This window comes from Labeo rohita, chromosome 6 (assembly GCF_022985175.1).
Source record: "Labeo rohita strain BAU-BD-2019 chromosome 6, IGBB_LRoh.1.0, whole genome shotgun sequence".
NCBI lineage: Eukaryota > Metazoa > Chordata > Actinopteri > Cypriniformes > Cyprinidae > Labeo > Labeo rohita.
In genome coordinates, this window is record NC_066874.1 from 26,669,014 (window position 1) to 26,685,767 (window position 16,754).

The 16,754-nt window shown below is 35.0% G+C and overlaps 2 protein-coding genes across 3 annotated transcripts; one reads left to right on the forward strand and one right to left on the reverse strand.

The window, feature by feature from the left end:
- Nucleotides 1–57: 57 nt before the first annotated feature.
- On the forward strand, nucleotides 58–6,439 carry gnat1 (guanine nucleotide binding protein (G protein), alpha transducing activity polypeptide 1). 2 transcript variants are annotated; one of them, XM_051112006.1, is made up of 9 exons: nucleotides 58–302; nucleotides 2,321–2,363; nucleotides 2,497–2,638; nucleotides 2,921–3,078; nucleotides 3,208–3,336; nucleotides 3,799–3,928; nucleotides 4,041–4,194; nucleotides 5,404–5,615; nucleotides 5,730–6,439. In XM_051112006.1, exons 2-8 carry the CDS (start codon nucleotides 2,359–2,361, stop codon nucleotides 5,592–5,594), a joined length of 909 nt encoding a protein of 302 aa, XP_050967963.1. In that variant the 5' UTR covers nucleotides 58–302; nucleotides 2,321–2,358; the 3' UTR covers nucleotides 5,595–5,615; nucleotides 5,730–6,439. The 2 variants fall into 2 exon arrangements, with proteins under 2 accessions (XP_050967963.1, XP_050967964.1); XM_051112007.1 differs by having other exon boundaries at nucleotides 5,733–6,439.
- Nucleotides 6,440–7,675: 1,236 nt separating this feature from the next.
- edem1 (ER degradation enhancer, mannosidase alpha-like 1) lies at nucleotides 7,676–16,586 on the reverse strand. Its single transcript, XM_051112005.1, has 12 exons — nucleotides 15,982–16,586; nucleotides 15,408–15,480; nucleotides 14,572–14,675; nucleotides 14,187–14,358; nucleotides 13,915–14,098; nucleotides 13,649–13,823; nucleotides 12,248–12,368; nucleotides 10,930–11,100; nucleotides 10,775–10,848; nucleotides 10,592–10,688; nucleotides 10,272–10,433; nucleotides 7,676–9,082 (listed from the first exon to the last, which is right to left on the reverse strand). Exons 1-12 carry the CDS (start codon nucleotides 16,443–16,445, stop codon nucleotides 8,993–8,995), a joined length of 1,887 nt encoding a protein of 628 aa, XP_050967962.1. The 5' UTR covers nucleotides 16,446–16,586; the 3' UTR covers nucleotides 7,676–8,992.
- Between the last annotated feature and the right edge of the window lie 168 nt (nucleotides 16,587–16,754).

Below are 16,754 nucleotides of genomic sequence, written 5' to 3' on the forward strand. Positions count from 1 at the left end.
CTGTCCTTGTTCTTCATTGGCCCCACCAACCCAGGTGGTCAGAGACATCTCCAAAATCCCTCTAAGACTCCAAACAATTCATCAGGTCACCGAGATCCAGTTGAGGTGTGAGCTGTATAGTTGACAGCACCTGGAGGCCTCTGGGCAAGCGAGTGGTCATCCAGAAGGACTTCTTTTCCCTAATCAAGAGTCAGTATGGGGGCCCGGGGCGAGCGCCGAGGAGAAACACTCCAGGGAGCTAGAGAAGAAACTGAAAGAGGACGCCGACAAAGATGCCAGGACCGTCAAACTTCTGCTGCTAGGTAACAACACACAAGCGGACTCAAATGATTGATTTTGGAAGACGCTGTATTGCAGATTTGTTGTGAAGCCTTTCTATAATAAACAGGCAATGACTTCACGTCATGGCCATTAAAGATTCTGAAAGAATTATTTTTTTTTTAATATATATATAATTTTGTTTTGTGTTATATGAAAGGAAAAGTAAATATTTAAAGCTCTAATGCAAGAGGGAAATTGATGCCTTACTGAAATTCAAACCAAAGTGGAGTCGAACTAGAGACTAAATGTGATATTTCTCAGTATCTAAATCTTATTACAAAAGACCCTAAAAGTGACAATTTGCATGTCTAAAAACAAGTTGCATGCCAAGCAAGACGTATGTAACAAAAGTTGTAGCACTGTCTGTCATATCTGTGTTTTGTCCGTGAGGTGATGTGGGTCAGGGTCATGGGACATCAAGCTTGGACAAGGCTTAGGACAAAATTAATAAGCCTCAAGCCTCTTAATGTAATCCTCGAAAAGATAAACACAGAGGAGAAGGATGTATTAATTAATTCACATATGCATACATGGATGCATAAATAAATAAGTTAATTAATAATAAATCTTTCTTTCTTACTGTGTGAATGTCTACAGTTTTGACAAATCTTAGTGGTTTTACTACTTAGGTTTTCTCACTGGCACAATGTAGATCTATGAATTTTTAAATGGCTAAAAATTATATATTTATTTTACATTCACTACCAGTCAAAAGTTTTTGAACAGTAAGATTTTAATGTTTTTTAAAGAATTATTTTCTGCTCACCAAGCCTGCATTTATTTGATCCAAAATATTATTATTATTATTATTATTATTGTCATCATCATCATCATCAATATTTAAATTTTTTTAGGATTCAGGATATTTTCAGGATATTTACATTTTTTCAGGATTCTTTGATGAATAGATCCAAAGATCAGTATTTATCTGAAATAAAAAGCTTTTGTAACATTATACACTATTACATTCAAAAGCTTTGAGTCAGTATAATTTTTTTAAAGAAATTAATACGTTTATTTAGCAAGGATGCTTTAAATTGATGATAAGAATTGATGATAAAGACATTTATATGTTACAAAAAAATTCTATTTCAGATAAATGCTGTTCTTCTGAACTTTCTGTTCATCAAAGAAACCTGAAATTCTACTCAGCTGTTTTCAATATAATAATAGTAATAATAATAATAACAAAAGTTTTTTGAGCCTCAAATCAGAATATGAGAATGACTTCTGAAGGATCATGTGACTGGAATAATGATGCTAAAAATTCAGCTTTGAAATCAAAGGAATAGTTAAATTTTAAAATATATTCAAATAGAAAACAGTTATTTTAAATAGTAAAAATATTTCAAAATTGTACTGTTTTCACTGTACTTTGGATCAAATAAATGCATGCTTGGTGAGCAGAATAGATTTCTTTTAAAAACATTAAAAATCTTACTGATGAGTTTGTCTCATAGCTTTGGTCTCATGATATTTCCTCAAACATAACTTGAACAGTCTGCGAGTACAGTCTATTTTCAAGCTGTTTTATAAAGTCTAATGCTGAAAATTTCTATTTCAGTAAATAAATACTGTTCTGTTATTTCAGCTCATCAAAGTATCCTAAAAATACATATCAGTGTTTCCACAAAAAATACTGTTTTCAATAGTGATAATAAAAAGTAATGTTTCTTGAGCAGCAAATCAGAATATTAGAATGATTTCTGAAGAATCATGTGACACTGAAGACTGGAGTAATGATGCTGAAAATTCAGCTTTGATCACAGGAATAAATTACATTTCAATATTTTTAAAATAGAAGTTATTTCAAATTGTAATAATTTCACAATATCACTGTTTTAACTGTATATTTCTTTAAATAAATACAGCCTTTGGTGAGAATAAGAATCTTTGTTTAAAAATCTTACCAACAACAGACTTTTTAACAGCACTGAATATGTAATAAAAATGATTTAAAGAATTAACCGCTAACTAAATTTATTACTATCTTCCTCAGGTGCTGGTGAGTCGGGGAAAAGCACAATTGTCAAACAGATGAAGTAAGTACTAAAGAAAAAAGTATGATAATACAATAAATCTGTTTATGCAAGCCTATACTCATTATTAATTCATATTCAGTGTTCTTTCAGATAAATAGTTTGGTCAATTTAATGTTTTTTTCCCCCATGCCAGAATTATTCACAAAGATGGTTACTCCCTTGAAGAGTGTTTGGAGTTCATTGTCATCATCTACAGCAACACCATGCAGTCCATCCTGGCCATTGTGAGAGCCATGACCACACTCAACATTTCCTATGGAGATGCTGCTGCACAGGTGCTCTACTCAAACATTCAAGCATCCATTAGTCATTAACAGAAACGAACAGGTTAAATCATATGACCAAAGCACCATGGTATTGCCCATCTTCCTTGTCTAAAAATATAGAATCCCATTTTATAGTAGGCGTAGTACTACTACTATGTGTTTGTGTATGTCAGAAACATTAATTGTTTGGTAGGGGGAGGTCCAACTGTGTTAATTACACTTGTAATTCCAGAAATTATAGATGTAATTATGTACAGGTATTTGAAAGAACATTTTACCTGTTTGTTCCAGGATGATGCAAGGAAGCTGATGCACTTAGCAGACACCATCGAGGAAGGCACCATGCCAAAGGAGCTGTCTGATATCATCCTGAGGTTGTGGAAGGACTCGGGCATTCAGGCGTGCTTTGACAGAGCTTCTGAATACCAGCTCAACGACTCCGCCGGATAGTATGGCCTCATAATTAGTCTTTTAATGCATGAAATACCAGTTAGCAAGGTTTTAATGTACATTATTAAATCATCTTTGAAATAATAAGCACAGGAAATTACTGTATTGATTCTTACTCTATCTCCAAGCTATCTGAATGACCTGGAGAGGCTGGTCAAGCCTGGCTATGTCCCTACTGAACAGGACGTCCTGCGATCAAGAGTGAAGACCACCGGTATCATTGAGACCCAGTTCTCCTTCAAGGACCTCAACTTCAGGTACACCTAAAATACAAAGAGCCTCCTCAATCATAACTATGGCATGAAATAAACCAACAACTGACCATCATCATCTTAAAAATCCAAACAAGTTTAAAGCCCAGTTCACACCAAGGGCGATAACTACAGTTGAGGTCAAAAGTTCACATACACCTTGCAGAATCTGCAAAATGATAATTATTAGACCAAAATAAGAGGGGTCATACAAAATGCATGTTATTTTTTATTTAGTACTGACCTGAATGAGATATTTAACATAAAAGATGTTTACACATAGTCGATAACAGAAAACAATAGTTGAATTTCTAAAAATTACTCAGTTCAAAAGTTTACATACATTTGATTCTTAATACTGTGTTGTTACCTGAATGATCCACAGCTGTGTTTTTTCAAAGTGCGAAGAAGAATTGAATAAGTTTGAATCAACACCAATGGTAATAAACTGATTTTCCTGGTCTGCAGGATGTTTGATGTGGGCGGTCAGCGCTCAGAGAGGAAGAAGTGGATCCATTGCTTTGAAGGTGTGACCTGTATTATCTTCATCGCTGCTCTGAGCGCATACGACATGGTGCTGGTAGAGGATGACGAAGTGGTAGGTTGCCATTTGTGGTCCACAAATTAAATCCCAAATAGAAGTTTTATATATTACTACTATCAGGCATTTTAGTAACAAACCCTGTTTTTCCATGTCCTTCCAACCAAAGAACCGAATGCATGAGAGTCTCCACCTGTTCAACAGTATCTGTAACCACCGTTACTTTGCCACCACATCCATTGTACTCTTCCTCAACAAGAAGGACGTCTTTGTGGAGAAGATCAAGAAGGCTCATCTGAGCATGTGCTTCCCTGAATATGATGGTGAGACAGCATTATATAATACTTCATTCTTTAACAGTGATGGGAATAACGGCGTTATAAATAAACGGCGTTACTAACTGCGTTATTTTTTTAGTAACGAGTACTCAAAACGAATTGGTTAACGAATAAACGAATGTGGCGTTACTATAAATTATTATAATTTTATTTTTCAGTTCATCTGAATGAATGCGCAGCGTACCTTTATTTGACGAACCATAAACTCTAGTGTGAAGGCACACAATAAGCTGTCGCTTTGTCACATACTGTATATTGAAACATACAGACCGAGAGACTTATATACCAAACAGAATTGACACGCTACATTATCGATATTCTTTGCTGTATTTTCCTGTCAAAATAATGGAGTTCCTTTGGAATTCTTCAGCTTTTAAGAACTGACGGTTTCTCCGGTAGTAGGCGGAACTAATGCGCAAACGGCAATCTCATTGGCTGGCGCTCACATATTATCATCCCTGTTTTGATTTCAGCAAATCAGTTTAAGCGAACACAGACAACGTCATTAATATTCATGAACCCAGTAGCTCATTAATCCTTAGCGAGTTTTATAGTGTTGGCCTATTAGTACTAGAATTCGTAGTAGTTTTTTCCCCTTTTTTATAGAAACACTAAATTACAAACAATATCTTAAGGACCACCACCAGTCCTAAATTCAGTCAATATGACAAATATCAAGTCATACATGGTTATTCTAAAATTCTAATAACTAAAATTAAATGTAAAATTATCATAATGTCATATTATAATGTTTGACTGACTGATGCCAAGTGTACATTCAGATTTTACATTCAGTTGAGTAAACAAAAAATGTAATTAATTTCATTTAAACTTAAGTCATTTAACACATTTAATATTAGGGGCATCCAAGTTATTTTACACATTTGAACTTTTTTTTTTTTTTAAATAATACAATAGTTATTTTCCCTGGTAATTAGTTACTTTTATAATGATGTAACTCAGTTACAAACTCAGTTACTATTTGTGAGAAGTAACTAGTAACTATAACTAATTACTTTTTTAAAGTAACATGCCCAACACTGTTCTTTTAACATACAGATGTCAATAACTGACTTAAACATTAAAATAGAAAAATAGATGATTTAACTTTGATTATCAACACATTTTCAGTTGGGATTTCTAATGTCATAATTGGGCTTCTGTTTCTGATATGCAAAACCATTCCTCTGTTAGGCCCGAACACCTTTGAGGATGCTGGTAACTACATCAAGGTGCAGTTCTTAGATCTGAACTTGCGACGAGATGTCAAAGAAATCTACTCCCACATGACCTGTGCCACAGACACAGAGAACGTCAAGTTCGTGTTTGATGCCGTAACAGACATTATCATCAAAGAAAATCTCAAAGACTGCGGTCTCTTCTAAACAAGCCATCTGTGGGAAGAGGTGATTATAATACCATAAATATTAAGTCTTAGTTGTTGTAGCATGTTGAATAAAGCTACAATTTCCATGTGTGCATAATTAAAAAGTCTTTCTTTCTGTTTTTTGCTTACACAGCAGCTTAATCAACAAAACCTAATACTGACCCTTATAGCCTGTTTTCCTCCCCGGGTAATGAGGAATTCTCCAGTGAACACACATACATACACACATGAGGGAAGTGAACAGATTAAATCTTGAAAAAGAAATTATATTGTTCCTGTTGGGATCTACATTTGATTAAAACACACTGCATATAATTAATATCAGAGCCTATTGCATATTCATAGCAGCAAGTCATAAGTAACAACACGTATGGGCTCTATTAGTATATTGCAGTGATCTATCTTGTAGATTTGTGACTACACGCAGCTGTAAACCAAATAACTATCCTTCTGAAACACCTGCATATGCACTTCAGCATGTTTTGCAAGAGTACATTATGAAGTATTTCAGTTATAGTGTAAAGTTCATACTTTTAAGTTGACTGAGAAAAGTTTCGACTTCACTGGGAAACAAAGTTTTGTTTTATTTACAGAGGAGTTATATCATGTTTTGTCCCATGATCAGAATCTCTATGTAAGATGGATGACTTTGATGAAAAGATAGCATGTAATAAGTTGTTTAGCTCAGGAGCAGCTAGCTGAGAGACAAAGAACACAATTCTTGAGTGCACAGATAAAATTACAACAGCAAATATTGATTAAAATCACACAATTGACTGCAAAAGCATAAACAATCATGCAAATGTAAATTAAACGAATAAAGCTTCTGTAGAAAAGACTGAATCTGATGTGTTTGTCCTTTAAATGTCCTGAAAGAATGCAAACCAATGAACAGAGAAAACAGGCTTAGTATCATAAACCATATTGGGATGGTTGAGTGTTTACAAATATTTCTTGCAAATTATTAGCATTTACATTTTTTAACATTCTATGAAAATAGATTTTTATTATCAATTTTTATAAAACACACACACACACACACACGCATCACATAGAATCAAAAGTTTACATACACCTTGCAGAATCTGCAAAATGCTAATTATTTTACCAAAACAAGAGGGGTCATAAAAAAAAAAAAAACACATGCATTTTGTATTTAGAGCCAGGGAGACTTTTGAAAATGAAGATCAGGGTAAATTCAACCTATTTTGTCTTCTGGGAAACATGTAAATATCTTCTGTAGCTTCTGAAGGGCAGTACTACATGAAAAAATATGATATTATTACATGATAATATGATATTTAGGCAAAATAAGAAAAATGTACACATCTTCATTCTGTTCAAAAGTTTTCACCCCCCAACTCTTAATATGTGTTTCTTTCTGGAGCATCAGTGGGCAATTTAACTGTTCAGGACAAATGAGGGACTCATGAACAACTATCACTAAAAAAACAACAAAAACACACACAGCCGTGGATCATTCAGGTAACAACACAGTATTAAGAATCAAGCACATGTAAACTTTTGAACAGGGTTATTTTTATAAATTCATCTATTATATTCTCCTGTGGACTATAAATAAAAAATAACATGCATTTTGTATGACCTCTCTTATTTTGGTAAAATAATTAACATTTTGCAGATTCTGCAAGGTGTATTTAAACTTTTGACTTCAACTGTATATACATACACAACCTGCAAATTAAAACCTCTTGGCAACAGTATTTGCAAGTTTATTCATTTTGAGAGGTTTAGCTACAACTTACTGATCCCAGAAAATAACTTTGACATTGTACTCTGTAATGACTGATTGTAAGATAGAGATGCTACAGTACCTGTAAAGTTTTATTTGTTTAACCTAGAACATTTACTTAAGAATACCAAGACCTGACTGTACCACTCACTGATGTGAAAAACACTGTATTTCGTGTCTTTTGCAGCTTCATCAAGCTAGACTGTCAAACAGTTTTGCGAAGTCAAGGTTTTCATTTTAATTTGATAAAATTAACCGTGTACAGTCCACTTTTGTCTCTTTGGACTAAAGGTTAAATCACAAAGAAATCAACAAGCAAACCAACATAAATCTAACCAACTTTAATTAGAATACTTGCGTCTGATAAAACCAAATCTAAATAAATATCAACCCCTATTTACTCAGAGTATCCTCTGTATGTGCACCAAAGAAAATTATAATCTGTAATATCAAAGAAATTAATTCTTTTCTTATAAGCATACTGATCATTCTGAGAATCCCTCATTTTAGACTTTTGTTCGTGAAACATTTGCATCAACATCTAAGCATTAGAAGAGTTAACAACATTACTTACAACATTAATAAGAGCACATGCATATCACCTCTGAGTGACAGCATTATGGCATACTACTGATCCTGAGGACTGAAGAAAAATTAAATTAGTTAAAGGCACATGATTTTTGTTAAATGTAATATTTGGTCCAATAAATGTCAATGTTTGTTGACATACAAAACAGACCTAATTGAGAGAAAATCTACAGCACTTATTCGACCTGCTGTGTAAAAATGTACCAAATTATGAGGTTAGCTCTGTCCAAACAACATGTGAGTGGAGATCTTGAACCTTACCAAACATGTATGCTACATAACAAAACCTTTCTAATTTTATGACAATACACTGACAGCAGAAAAACAGAAAGGGTACAACTGGAAATGTGGAATCATGCAAAAAACTAAACAAAAGAAGAAAACAGGCCACAGTGTTCTACACCTTGCAAACCAAGGCACAAAGTATGAAAATATGTCATATTGCAAAATTATTTTTTTTGCAGAATGCAGTCTGATTTGTATTAAATGAAGCCCATCTGTTGTGTGTGTGTGTTCCTGAAAAATGTATAAAACAACTGTTTTTGAAATACAAAGCTTATTTGAGAGCTTGTCCCTTGAGAAGAAAATCTGAAACATGCATACCATCTCAACCCAGTAGAGCCCTTTATAATACTAGATCAAGTTTCATTAAACATGGCACTGAAGAAAACGCGTAACAGTGTGTGTAAACACACTCGATTGCACAATAAACAAATCGATCAGCCCAAAGTATCAAAAGCAGTTTGGCAAAGGATTTTAGGATTCTGAAGAGCCAAACTGCCCTGAATGTGTCTTTTAATGCTGTGGGCCTTTGCTGGCTATATCAGAGTATGTAGCCAAACCCAAACACCTGGTCCAAATTAAGACAACAGACTTACAGAAGACAACAATGTCCAAAAAAAAAAAAAAAAAAAAAAAACACACAACTGGTACTGGTTAATTTGTTGACCACTTCATGTGCAAAAAGAGACATGTGAAAAGTTCTCTGGCTGGAGAGTTATTAAACCCCTCCAGGGGGTTTATATGTGTTGAGATGTCCAGGGACAGTACTGTTGTCAGGACAGCCCCACCATGTGGTCTATTTGCCTCATGTATATGCTCTTTAGCGGAAGGCCATAACGTCGCTCTTCAGGAATCCTTTCACACTATTAGACAAACGAAAATGTGTCATTCTTATTTCTGTGACCACTTTCAAAATCTGTTCTCATGTTTTAAACATTTTAAGTACATAGCAAATTATACACTACCAGTCAGAAGTTTTTGAACAGTAAGATTTGTAATGTTTTTTAGAGAATTCTCTTCTGCTCACCAAGCCTGCATTTATTTGATCCAACATATAGCAAAAGCAGTGACACTGTGCATTTTAAATAAAAATGTAAAATAACTCTTTTCTATTTGAATATGTTTTCAAGTGCAATTTATTCATTTGATCAAAGCTAAATTTTCACTATCATTATTCCAGTCTTCAGTATCACATTATCCTTTAGAAATCATTCTAATATGCTATTTTGTATTATTATTATCAATATTTAAACCAGTTGAGTACATGTTTCAGGATTCTGTAATGAATAGAAATATCTAAAGATCAGCATTTATCTGCATTAAAAAGCTTTTGTAACATTATACACTATACCATTCAAAAGCTTGAAGTCATTATAATTCTTTTTGGGAAAGAAATTATAGAAATTAATACTTTTATTTAGCAAGGATGTTTTAAATTGATCAAAAGTGATGATAAAGACAATAATGTTAAAAGATTTCTATTTCAGATAAATGCTGTACTTCTGAACTTTCTGTATAAAATATATACTCAATAATAATAATAATAATAATAATTTTTTGAGCAGCAAATCTGAATATTAGAATGATTTCTGAAGGATCATGTGACTGAAGTAATGATGCTAGAATTCAGCTTTAAAATCACAGGAATAAATTACATTTTAAAATACATTCAAACAGAAAACTGTTGTTTTAAATTGTGTTGTACTTTGGATCAGATAAATGCAGACTTGGTGAGCAGAAGAGCCTTCTTTAAAAAACATTAAAAATCTTACTGTTCAAAAAATTTTGACCGGTAGTGTATGTTTTAGCAGTTTTGTGTTTAAATTATCCAAAAAATAAATAAAGCTAAACAAAGTTGGGAAAAAAACAAATAAACAAAATAATTACTTGAAATACATGATACTGACTGTAGGAGCCGAACTGAATAAACGTACGCCTACACCTTAAATTATAATAAAAGACAGTAAACCTGGTTTCATTTATTAAGAAACCCAATACTACTCATATTCATAAACGGAAGGACGGATATTGTGTATTAAATCAATTTCTTACGTTGCTTATGTTGGCTGGGGGCTCATTGTTAGGCTCTTCACATGGAAATTGGTCTTCCCAACTTTTCTCCCTGAAGCGCTGATCTATCGGCACTACATGGCCTTCTGTAGTGAAGATGTACTTACTCTCAGACTTGTGCAGCGGGTTGTCTTCATCAAAGAGCTGTAAAAGTTTGTAAAACACAATTCAGTGTGGACAAAGCAACTGCTTAAACTTAAAAGTTTGTAGTTTCTCAAATAGAGGTATGGCTAGAAAGATGAAATGCAAGAAGTAAGAATTGGAAAGCTTAAAGTGAGAACGTATAGAAGGAGACAACTAACCAGGTAAAGGTATTTGCAGGTTTCGCTAAGGAAGAAACTTTCCATGCGATCTTCTTTGGACTTATCCACCACATGATGGAGAGTGGCATAACCACACCTGACGAGCATATAAACAAAACATCTGTCCTGTGAACATGCCAGCATCCCAATCAAATCACTTCCTGGCATTTTTTAACCACTTACCTGACTTTGGTATTTTTCTCAAGGCTTTCAAGAATGTCCATCCCAACATGAAGATAAAAAGGATTCTTGGTTGCCTGCAGAAAGTCAAGTTTATCTGTAATTATACTGTAATGCTGTAAAGTCTAAAAATCTGGTTATAAATGACCAGGTTGTACCTGATAGAGAAGGTATGTGGATTCTACAAGTTCTGGTCTTAAAGGGTAGAAGAGTACATCTGGGGCCTGAAGCTGCCAGTTGTATCTTTCCGGAAGAGCTCCGAAACGCTTCCAGATTGCATAGTAGAAAGCATGAAGGCAAATGGCATTTTCAACATCTCCATTCAAAACCTAAGCAAACAGAGGAGTGTGTCCCTGGTTAGAACCCACATGAACTGAAAAAAGGCTATCAGTGGGTTTAGTTTTAGCTCAACAATCCAAAGTCCACTCTTGCACTAAAGTATGTCAGTATGCACTAGAGTAAAGCAGCAATGTATGTATAGTACTTACTTATCAGAAACACAATATACGACTAAGATTTGAATATTATAATATTAAAATTATATCTCAAAGCTCCTGTTCATTATTAATACAATTGCTCTGTTGTAAACGGTACAGGCAGCTGATGTAGATGAATTAGAAACCGAACCTCATCAGGGGCTGATTTATAAAATAAAAAAAAATGTTTGGTTTCATTCTAATAAACAAATTTACCTAGCATACACAAATATTGGCTAAAATAGCCCATTTTTAATTATACTGAAATATTTTCTCATGTTTTTTCATTTCTCATGATAGATTTTTTTAAAATTAATTTCACGCATCCACCACTGAATAAAAATTAAAAAAAGGTAATTGCGACTTTATCTCACGATTCTGACTTTCTTTCTCGCAACTTCAAGTTTACATCTCACAAGTCTGACTTTTTTTTTCAGAATTGTGTTATATATTTTGCAATTCTGACTTTTTTTTCTCAGAACTGTGTTATATATTTCGTAATTCTGACTTTTTTTCCTCAGAACTGTGAGATATTAATGCACAATTGCAACTTATAAAGTCTTTTTTATGGAGTTTTATAGAGTCTTTTCTCGCAATTGTGACTTTGTATTTCGCAATTCGGACTTTTTCTCAGAATTATGAGATACAAACTCGCAATTGCAAGTTATAAAGTCCAGTTCTGAGGAGAAAAAAAGACTATGTTCACAGAATTGCGAGTTTATATCTCAATTATGAGAAAAAAAAAGTCAGAATTGTAAGATAAGTTGCAATAACCTTTTTTTATTTTTTTATTCAGTGGTGGAAAAGGGCTTTCATAATCCTCGCTGAATATTTTTGATCAATTTAATGCATCTTTGCTGTATTCATTTCTCTTAGAAAAGGACTGATCCCAAACTTTGAACAGGCTATATTGCATTATTAGATTATATAATGACTTATATAAAGACAACAGACAGACTAAATGAGAGAAGCAAAAGTCACTTGAGACATGGATTCATACCTGTAGTCCAGGGAAGAATGCCTGCAGAGAGTCAATCCATGTGTTTATGATCTGTCCATTAAACATGTTTACATTCACATAGAGTGGTGGATCACCCTCTCCTTCATTACATGCCTCTCTTCTGTAAATAGTCAAAAAACAAAAGTGCACACTTAGACCCAAGTTTTGCCAACACAAACATTACATTAGTTCAAAGAGTCACGCTATACAGTTGAAGTCAAAAGTTTACATACACCTTGCAGAATCTGCAAAATGTTAATTATTTTACCAAAATAAGTGGGTTCATACAAAATGCATGTTATATTTTATTTAGTACTGACCTGAATAAAATATTTCACATTGAAGATGGTTATATATAGTCCACAAGAGAAAATAATAGTTGCATTTATAAAAATGACCCTGTTCAAAGGTTTACATACACTTGATTCTTAATACTGTGTTGTTACCTGAATGATCCACAGCTGTGTTGTTTTTTTTTGTTCAGTGATAGTTGTTCATGAGTCTGTATTTGAATCCTTTCCAACAATGACTGTAAGATTGTGAGCTCGAACTTTTCACACTGAGGGCAACTGAGGGATTCATATGCATGTATTACATCAGGTTCAAACACTCACTGATGCTTCAGAAGGAAAAATGATGCATTAAGAGCATCTACATTTTTCTTATTTTGCCTAAATATCAAATGTTTTCATTTAGTACTGTTCTTCAGAATCCACAGAAGACACTTACATGTTTCCCAAAAAACGAAATGAGTGAAATTTACCCTGATCCTCAAATTCAAAAAGTTTTTCCATCTGAAGCATCAGTCATTGTTGGAAAGGGTTCAAAAGGGCTGAAAAACCAAAGAATTTGTGGGAACTTTAAGGTGTGTATCATTCAGGTAACAACACAGTAGAAGCAAGTGTGTGTAAACTTTTGACTGGGGTCATTTTTATAAGTTCAACTATTATTTTCTCTTGTGGACTATATGTAAACGTCTTTTATGTAAAATATCTTATTGAGATAAGTACTAAATAAAAAAAGAACATGCATTTTGTATTATCCCTCTTATTTTGATAAAATAATTCACATTTTGCAGATTCTGCAAGGTGTATGTAAACTTTTCACTTCATCTGTATCTTCTGCATATCTGTGCAGTTACAGAAATGAACAAAACCTTAAAATGTCAATCCAGACTTCAAACAATCAAAATGATACATTCATAACTACACATCCAATTATGCTCACAATAAATTAACTTGCAAGCAGTACATTCACTATGCAAACCATGTCACATTTAACCACAGATCCCAAATGACACACTTATCTGCAGGTGGTAAGACACCCACATGCAAACTCCTTTGGAAGTTCAAACTGCAGCCACAAGCAGCTGTGGTCACACATGCACACGTTCATAATCACCCTCTTCTCAGGTGGCTCTGAATGCTCTCGTAAGCTGCAGTGAACATCCTGTAGTCTTCTTTCTCTCCAAACAAGATGTAAGACTTGAGGAGGTACTCATAGAACGAGTCCATGCCGGCACCAACACCGCTCTGCTTTCCAACCCACTGACCAGTCTGAATGTTCACCACATTTCCTGAAAGAAGGACAAGAGAACTATCACTGGTCAGGCAAAGACATTTGATTACAAATAAAAGACCAAAAGAACAAAAAAGGCAACTACTCACCCAACAAACCAGTTTCATTGCTTCTCAAGTTCCACAGAGCTTTGACAGCACGCCGTGCAACCCACTCAAATGTAGAGTCGCCAATCAGACGGCTCAGAATGCCAAACTCCACAAGCAGAGACCCAGCCCCTGCTGTACAGGTCTCATTAATGCTGTCAGGAGGGACACCTTTCTTTAAATTCACCTGCACAAAAACACAGGACACCAATATCAAATGCAGTAAAACTGAGGCATCATTTCTCTAAAACAGCATTTATGTAAGCAGGCCTGACCCTGGGATAAGGGATGCCTGTGCTAGTGTTCTCAAAGGCAGGTAGTAGTCGAACAGCCAGGTCATGTGCCAAGTGCAGCAGCTCATTGTCATAGTCTTTCAGCGCTATGTCCCCAAATGGGTGCCGTGGATCAGTCAACAGAATATGGGCTGAGATCAAACTGCCAAGAATTCTAAAAAGGAAACAAAAGGAACACAAGTTAACAACACTGTTCTGAACACAGTGTTAGAGGAAGGAAACAGCAGATCAGAGGCAGATCAGCATAACTATTGCATTATGAAGGGTTTGTTCTGTCAGTAATGACAATTATGTCATTATTTGTTCACCCTCATGCTACAAACCACTAAATAGACTCAGAATTAATTATTAAAGGGAATTACTGCACCTAATGTTGGCTTCAAAGACTTGAACAGTGGAGTCCTTGTCGAAGGAGACCGTGTCAATCACAAGTTTAACAGCTCGATGGAACTCTGTCACGTTTCCAAGAACCTGCATAAAAGAGGAGCAACGCTTTAAATACACTGTGCATTAATGTACATGTGTGACTACTCCGTAAGGTGTGCTGAGGTGACACAGAAGTGAACAATTCCTGCGATTACTTGTAATTAATAGTCTTGGAACAACACGCATAGTTTGTTCAGGTGATGCCATATCCATGTGTGTATGTGTGTTTTTTTTTACTAGATAACTGAAAGTTATTCGTAAGCTCAGATAAATTCAAGGCTGTTTACCAGAACACACTTATGAAAACCGCTACTCCCTTGCTCTCTTCTCTTGTAGTGAAACACAAAGAATGAACCTTTTGCATGAAACATTTACTAATCGTTTCAGAACATGACTGTGTAATTTATGTTGTAGAACAAAATGTGAAAGTCTTTTCAAGTAACATAAACCACAGATCTATTCTCATAAATCACAAACCAAGAGTTTCAAAACCCAAAGGAGGAAATGGGTTAAAAGTGGTAATTCTGTTCTGGATTTTATGACTATAAACTGAACACCTAATGTACTTTTATTTTTAGAAAATGCTATTCAGCTGAATTTTCTTGCACCTAGAAAAAAATAACAGCAGACAGTATGAAAGCCTAAAAAAATAACATAACTAGACAGCATATTCAGTTAATCAGTGTTATCCAATAGTTTGTAACTCCTGAGGATGAAACAAAACCAGTTTCTTATATAAAGTTAAATTTAAGCCATCTGTACAACAGGCTGACTTACCAACAGCGTATCAAGAACATCGATGAGGGTCAAAGAGTAGTTTCCAAGGACATCGTTGATGTTGATATTTGATCTAGGAGAAACACACAGGCAAATGTATATTAGGTTCACCATTCAAATACAATGGGTTATAATAAAGCCCAAAAAAAAAAAAAAAAAATACAGTGCTGGATCTAAAAGACATTTCTCATTCTCCAGGCCTTCAGGTTTCATATTCACAGTCCTTGCAACTTGTTACTTGTTCTGCTTAAATGCAAATGTGACATTAACTGCATGTTTTGTACAATCTTAAAACTAACCTTACATTTATGATAAAAGAAAAATGCATATATGACTTTAACTGAACTGCTGCTCTTCTGTTATCAAGAGACTAAAGGAAAAAGCTTGATTAACCACATTTTTGAGACATAGGAATGTCATTCCCATACAAGGCACATCTTTATCAGTACAATATGTGTGTGTGGAAAGGAAACTTGTTACTTAAGCTTATATCTGTCAAAAGAGGACCAGGTTGTTTCATAAAACATTTTATTTGGTCGTTTTGAAGGGTCATATGGGTCAGTCAGTAACTTACGGGTTAAGAACGTCAGGCCCTCGACCTTCACAAGCTATAGGGTTGAGTTCATCTTCTGGAAAGGCGAACTTCATGTAGTTATCATATCCGAAATAAAACATGTCTCGGGCCATTCCCCTCATCTTCACTTTCAGCGCGTCCGGGAAGGAGCTGTACTTTCTATCATATTCATCTCTGCCCTCCTGAAAGAAGCTGAGGTAGGATTTCTTTGGTGAATTCCCACTGATCTTGGAGCAGGTCTTTGCTTGAGGGTCTCTGCTATCGTACATGTGCTGTGACCAGGCGTTTGTTTTGACGGTGGCTCCGTCGCCATCCTTCAGAAGTTCAATCTTATGCAAGTTGAACGTGAATTTAATGGGGAAGTCAAAGCCCCAGCTGGGTCCCAGTCCAAACACTAGCCACACGGCGCAATTCAGCAGCACCCTCAAAACGAGAAGACCCACGACTATTGACCTCCATTGCATCTTTGCCTGCTGTCGGCCTTAAAAGGCATAATTCACTTCGACGTTGCGACTTATCGAAGCGCAAAAGTCCACAGTTTTCCTCCTGCTTTCAGTTCTCACACACTTCCTGTCAACAAACCAGCCCCTCCCTGATCCTCAACGCTGATTGGCCAGTCGCCGGCAACGTCATGACGAAGAGAGCGAATGGTTAATGAAGACGTCAATCACACATGCAGTAAGTAGCGGAAATGTCGTGGCAGCTCAGCTAAAAGCATCCCAAGCCAATGAGAAAATCACATGTGTGATTTGACAGTGTACACAGTCTTATCT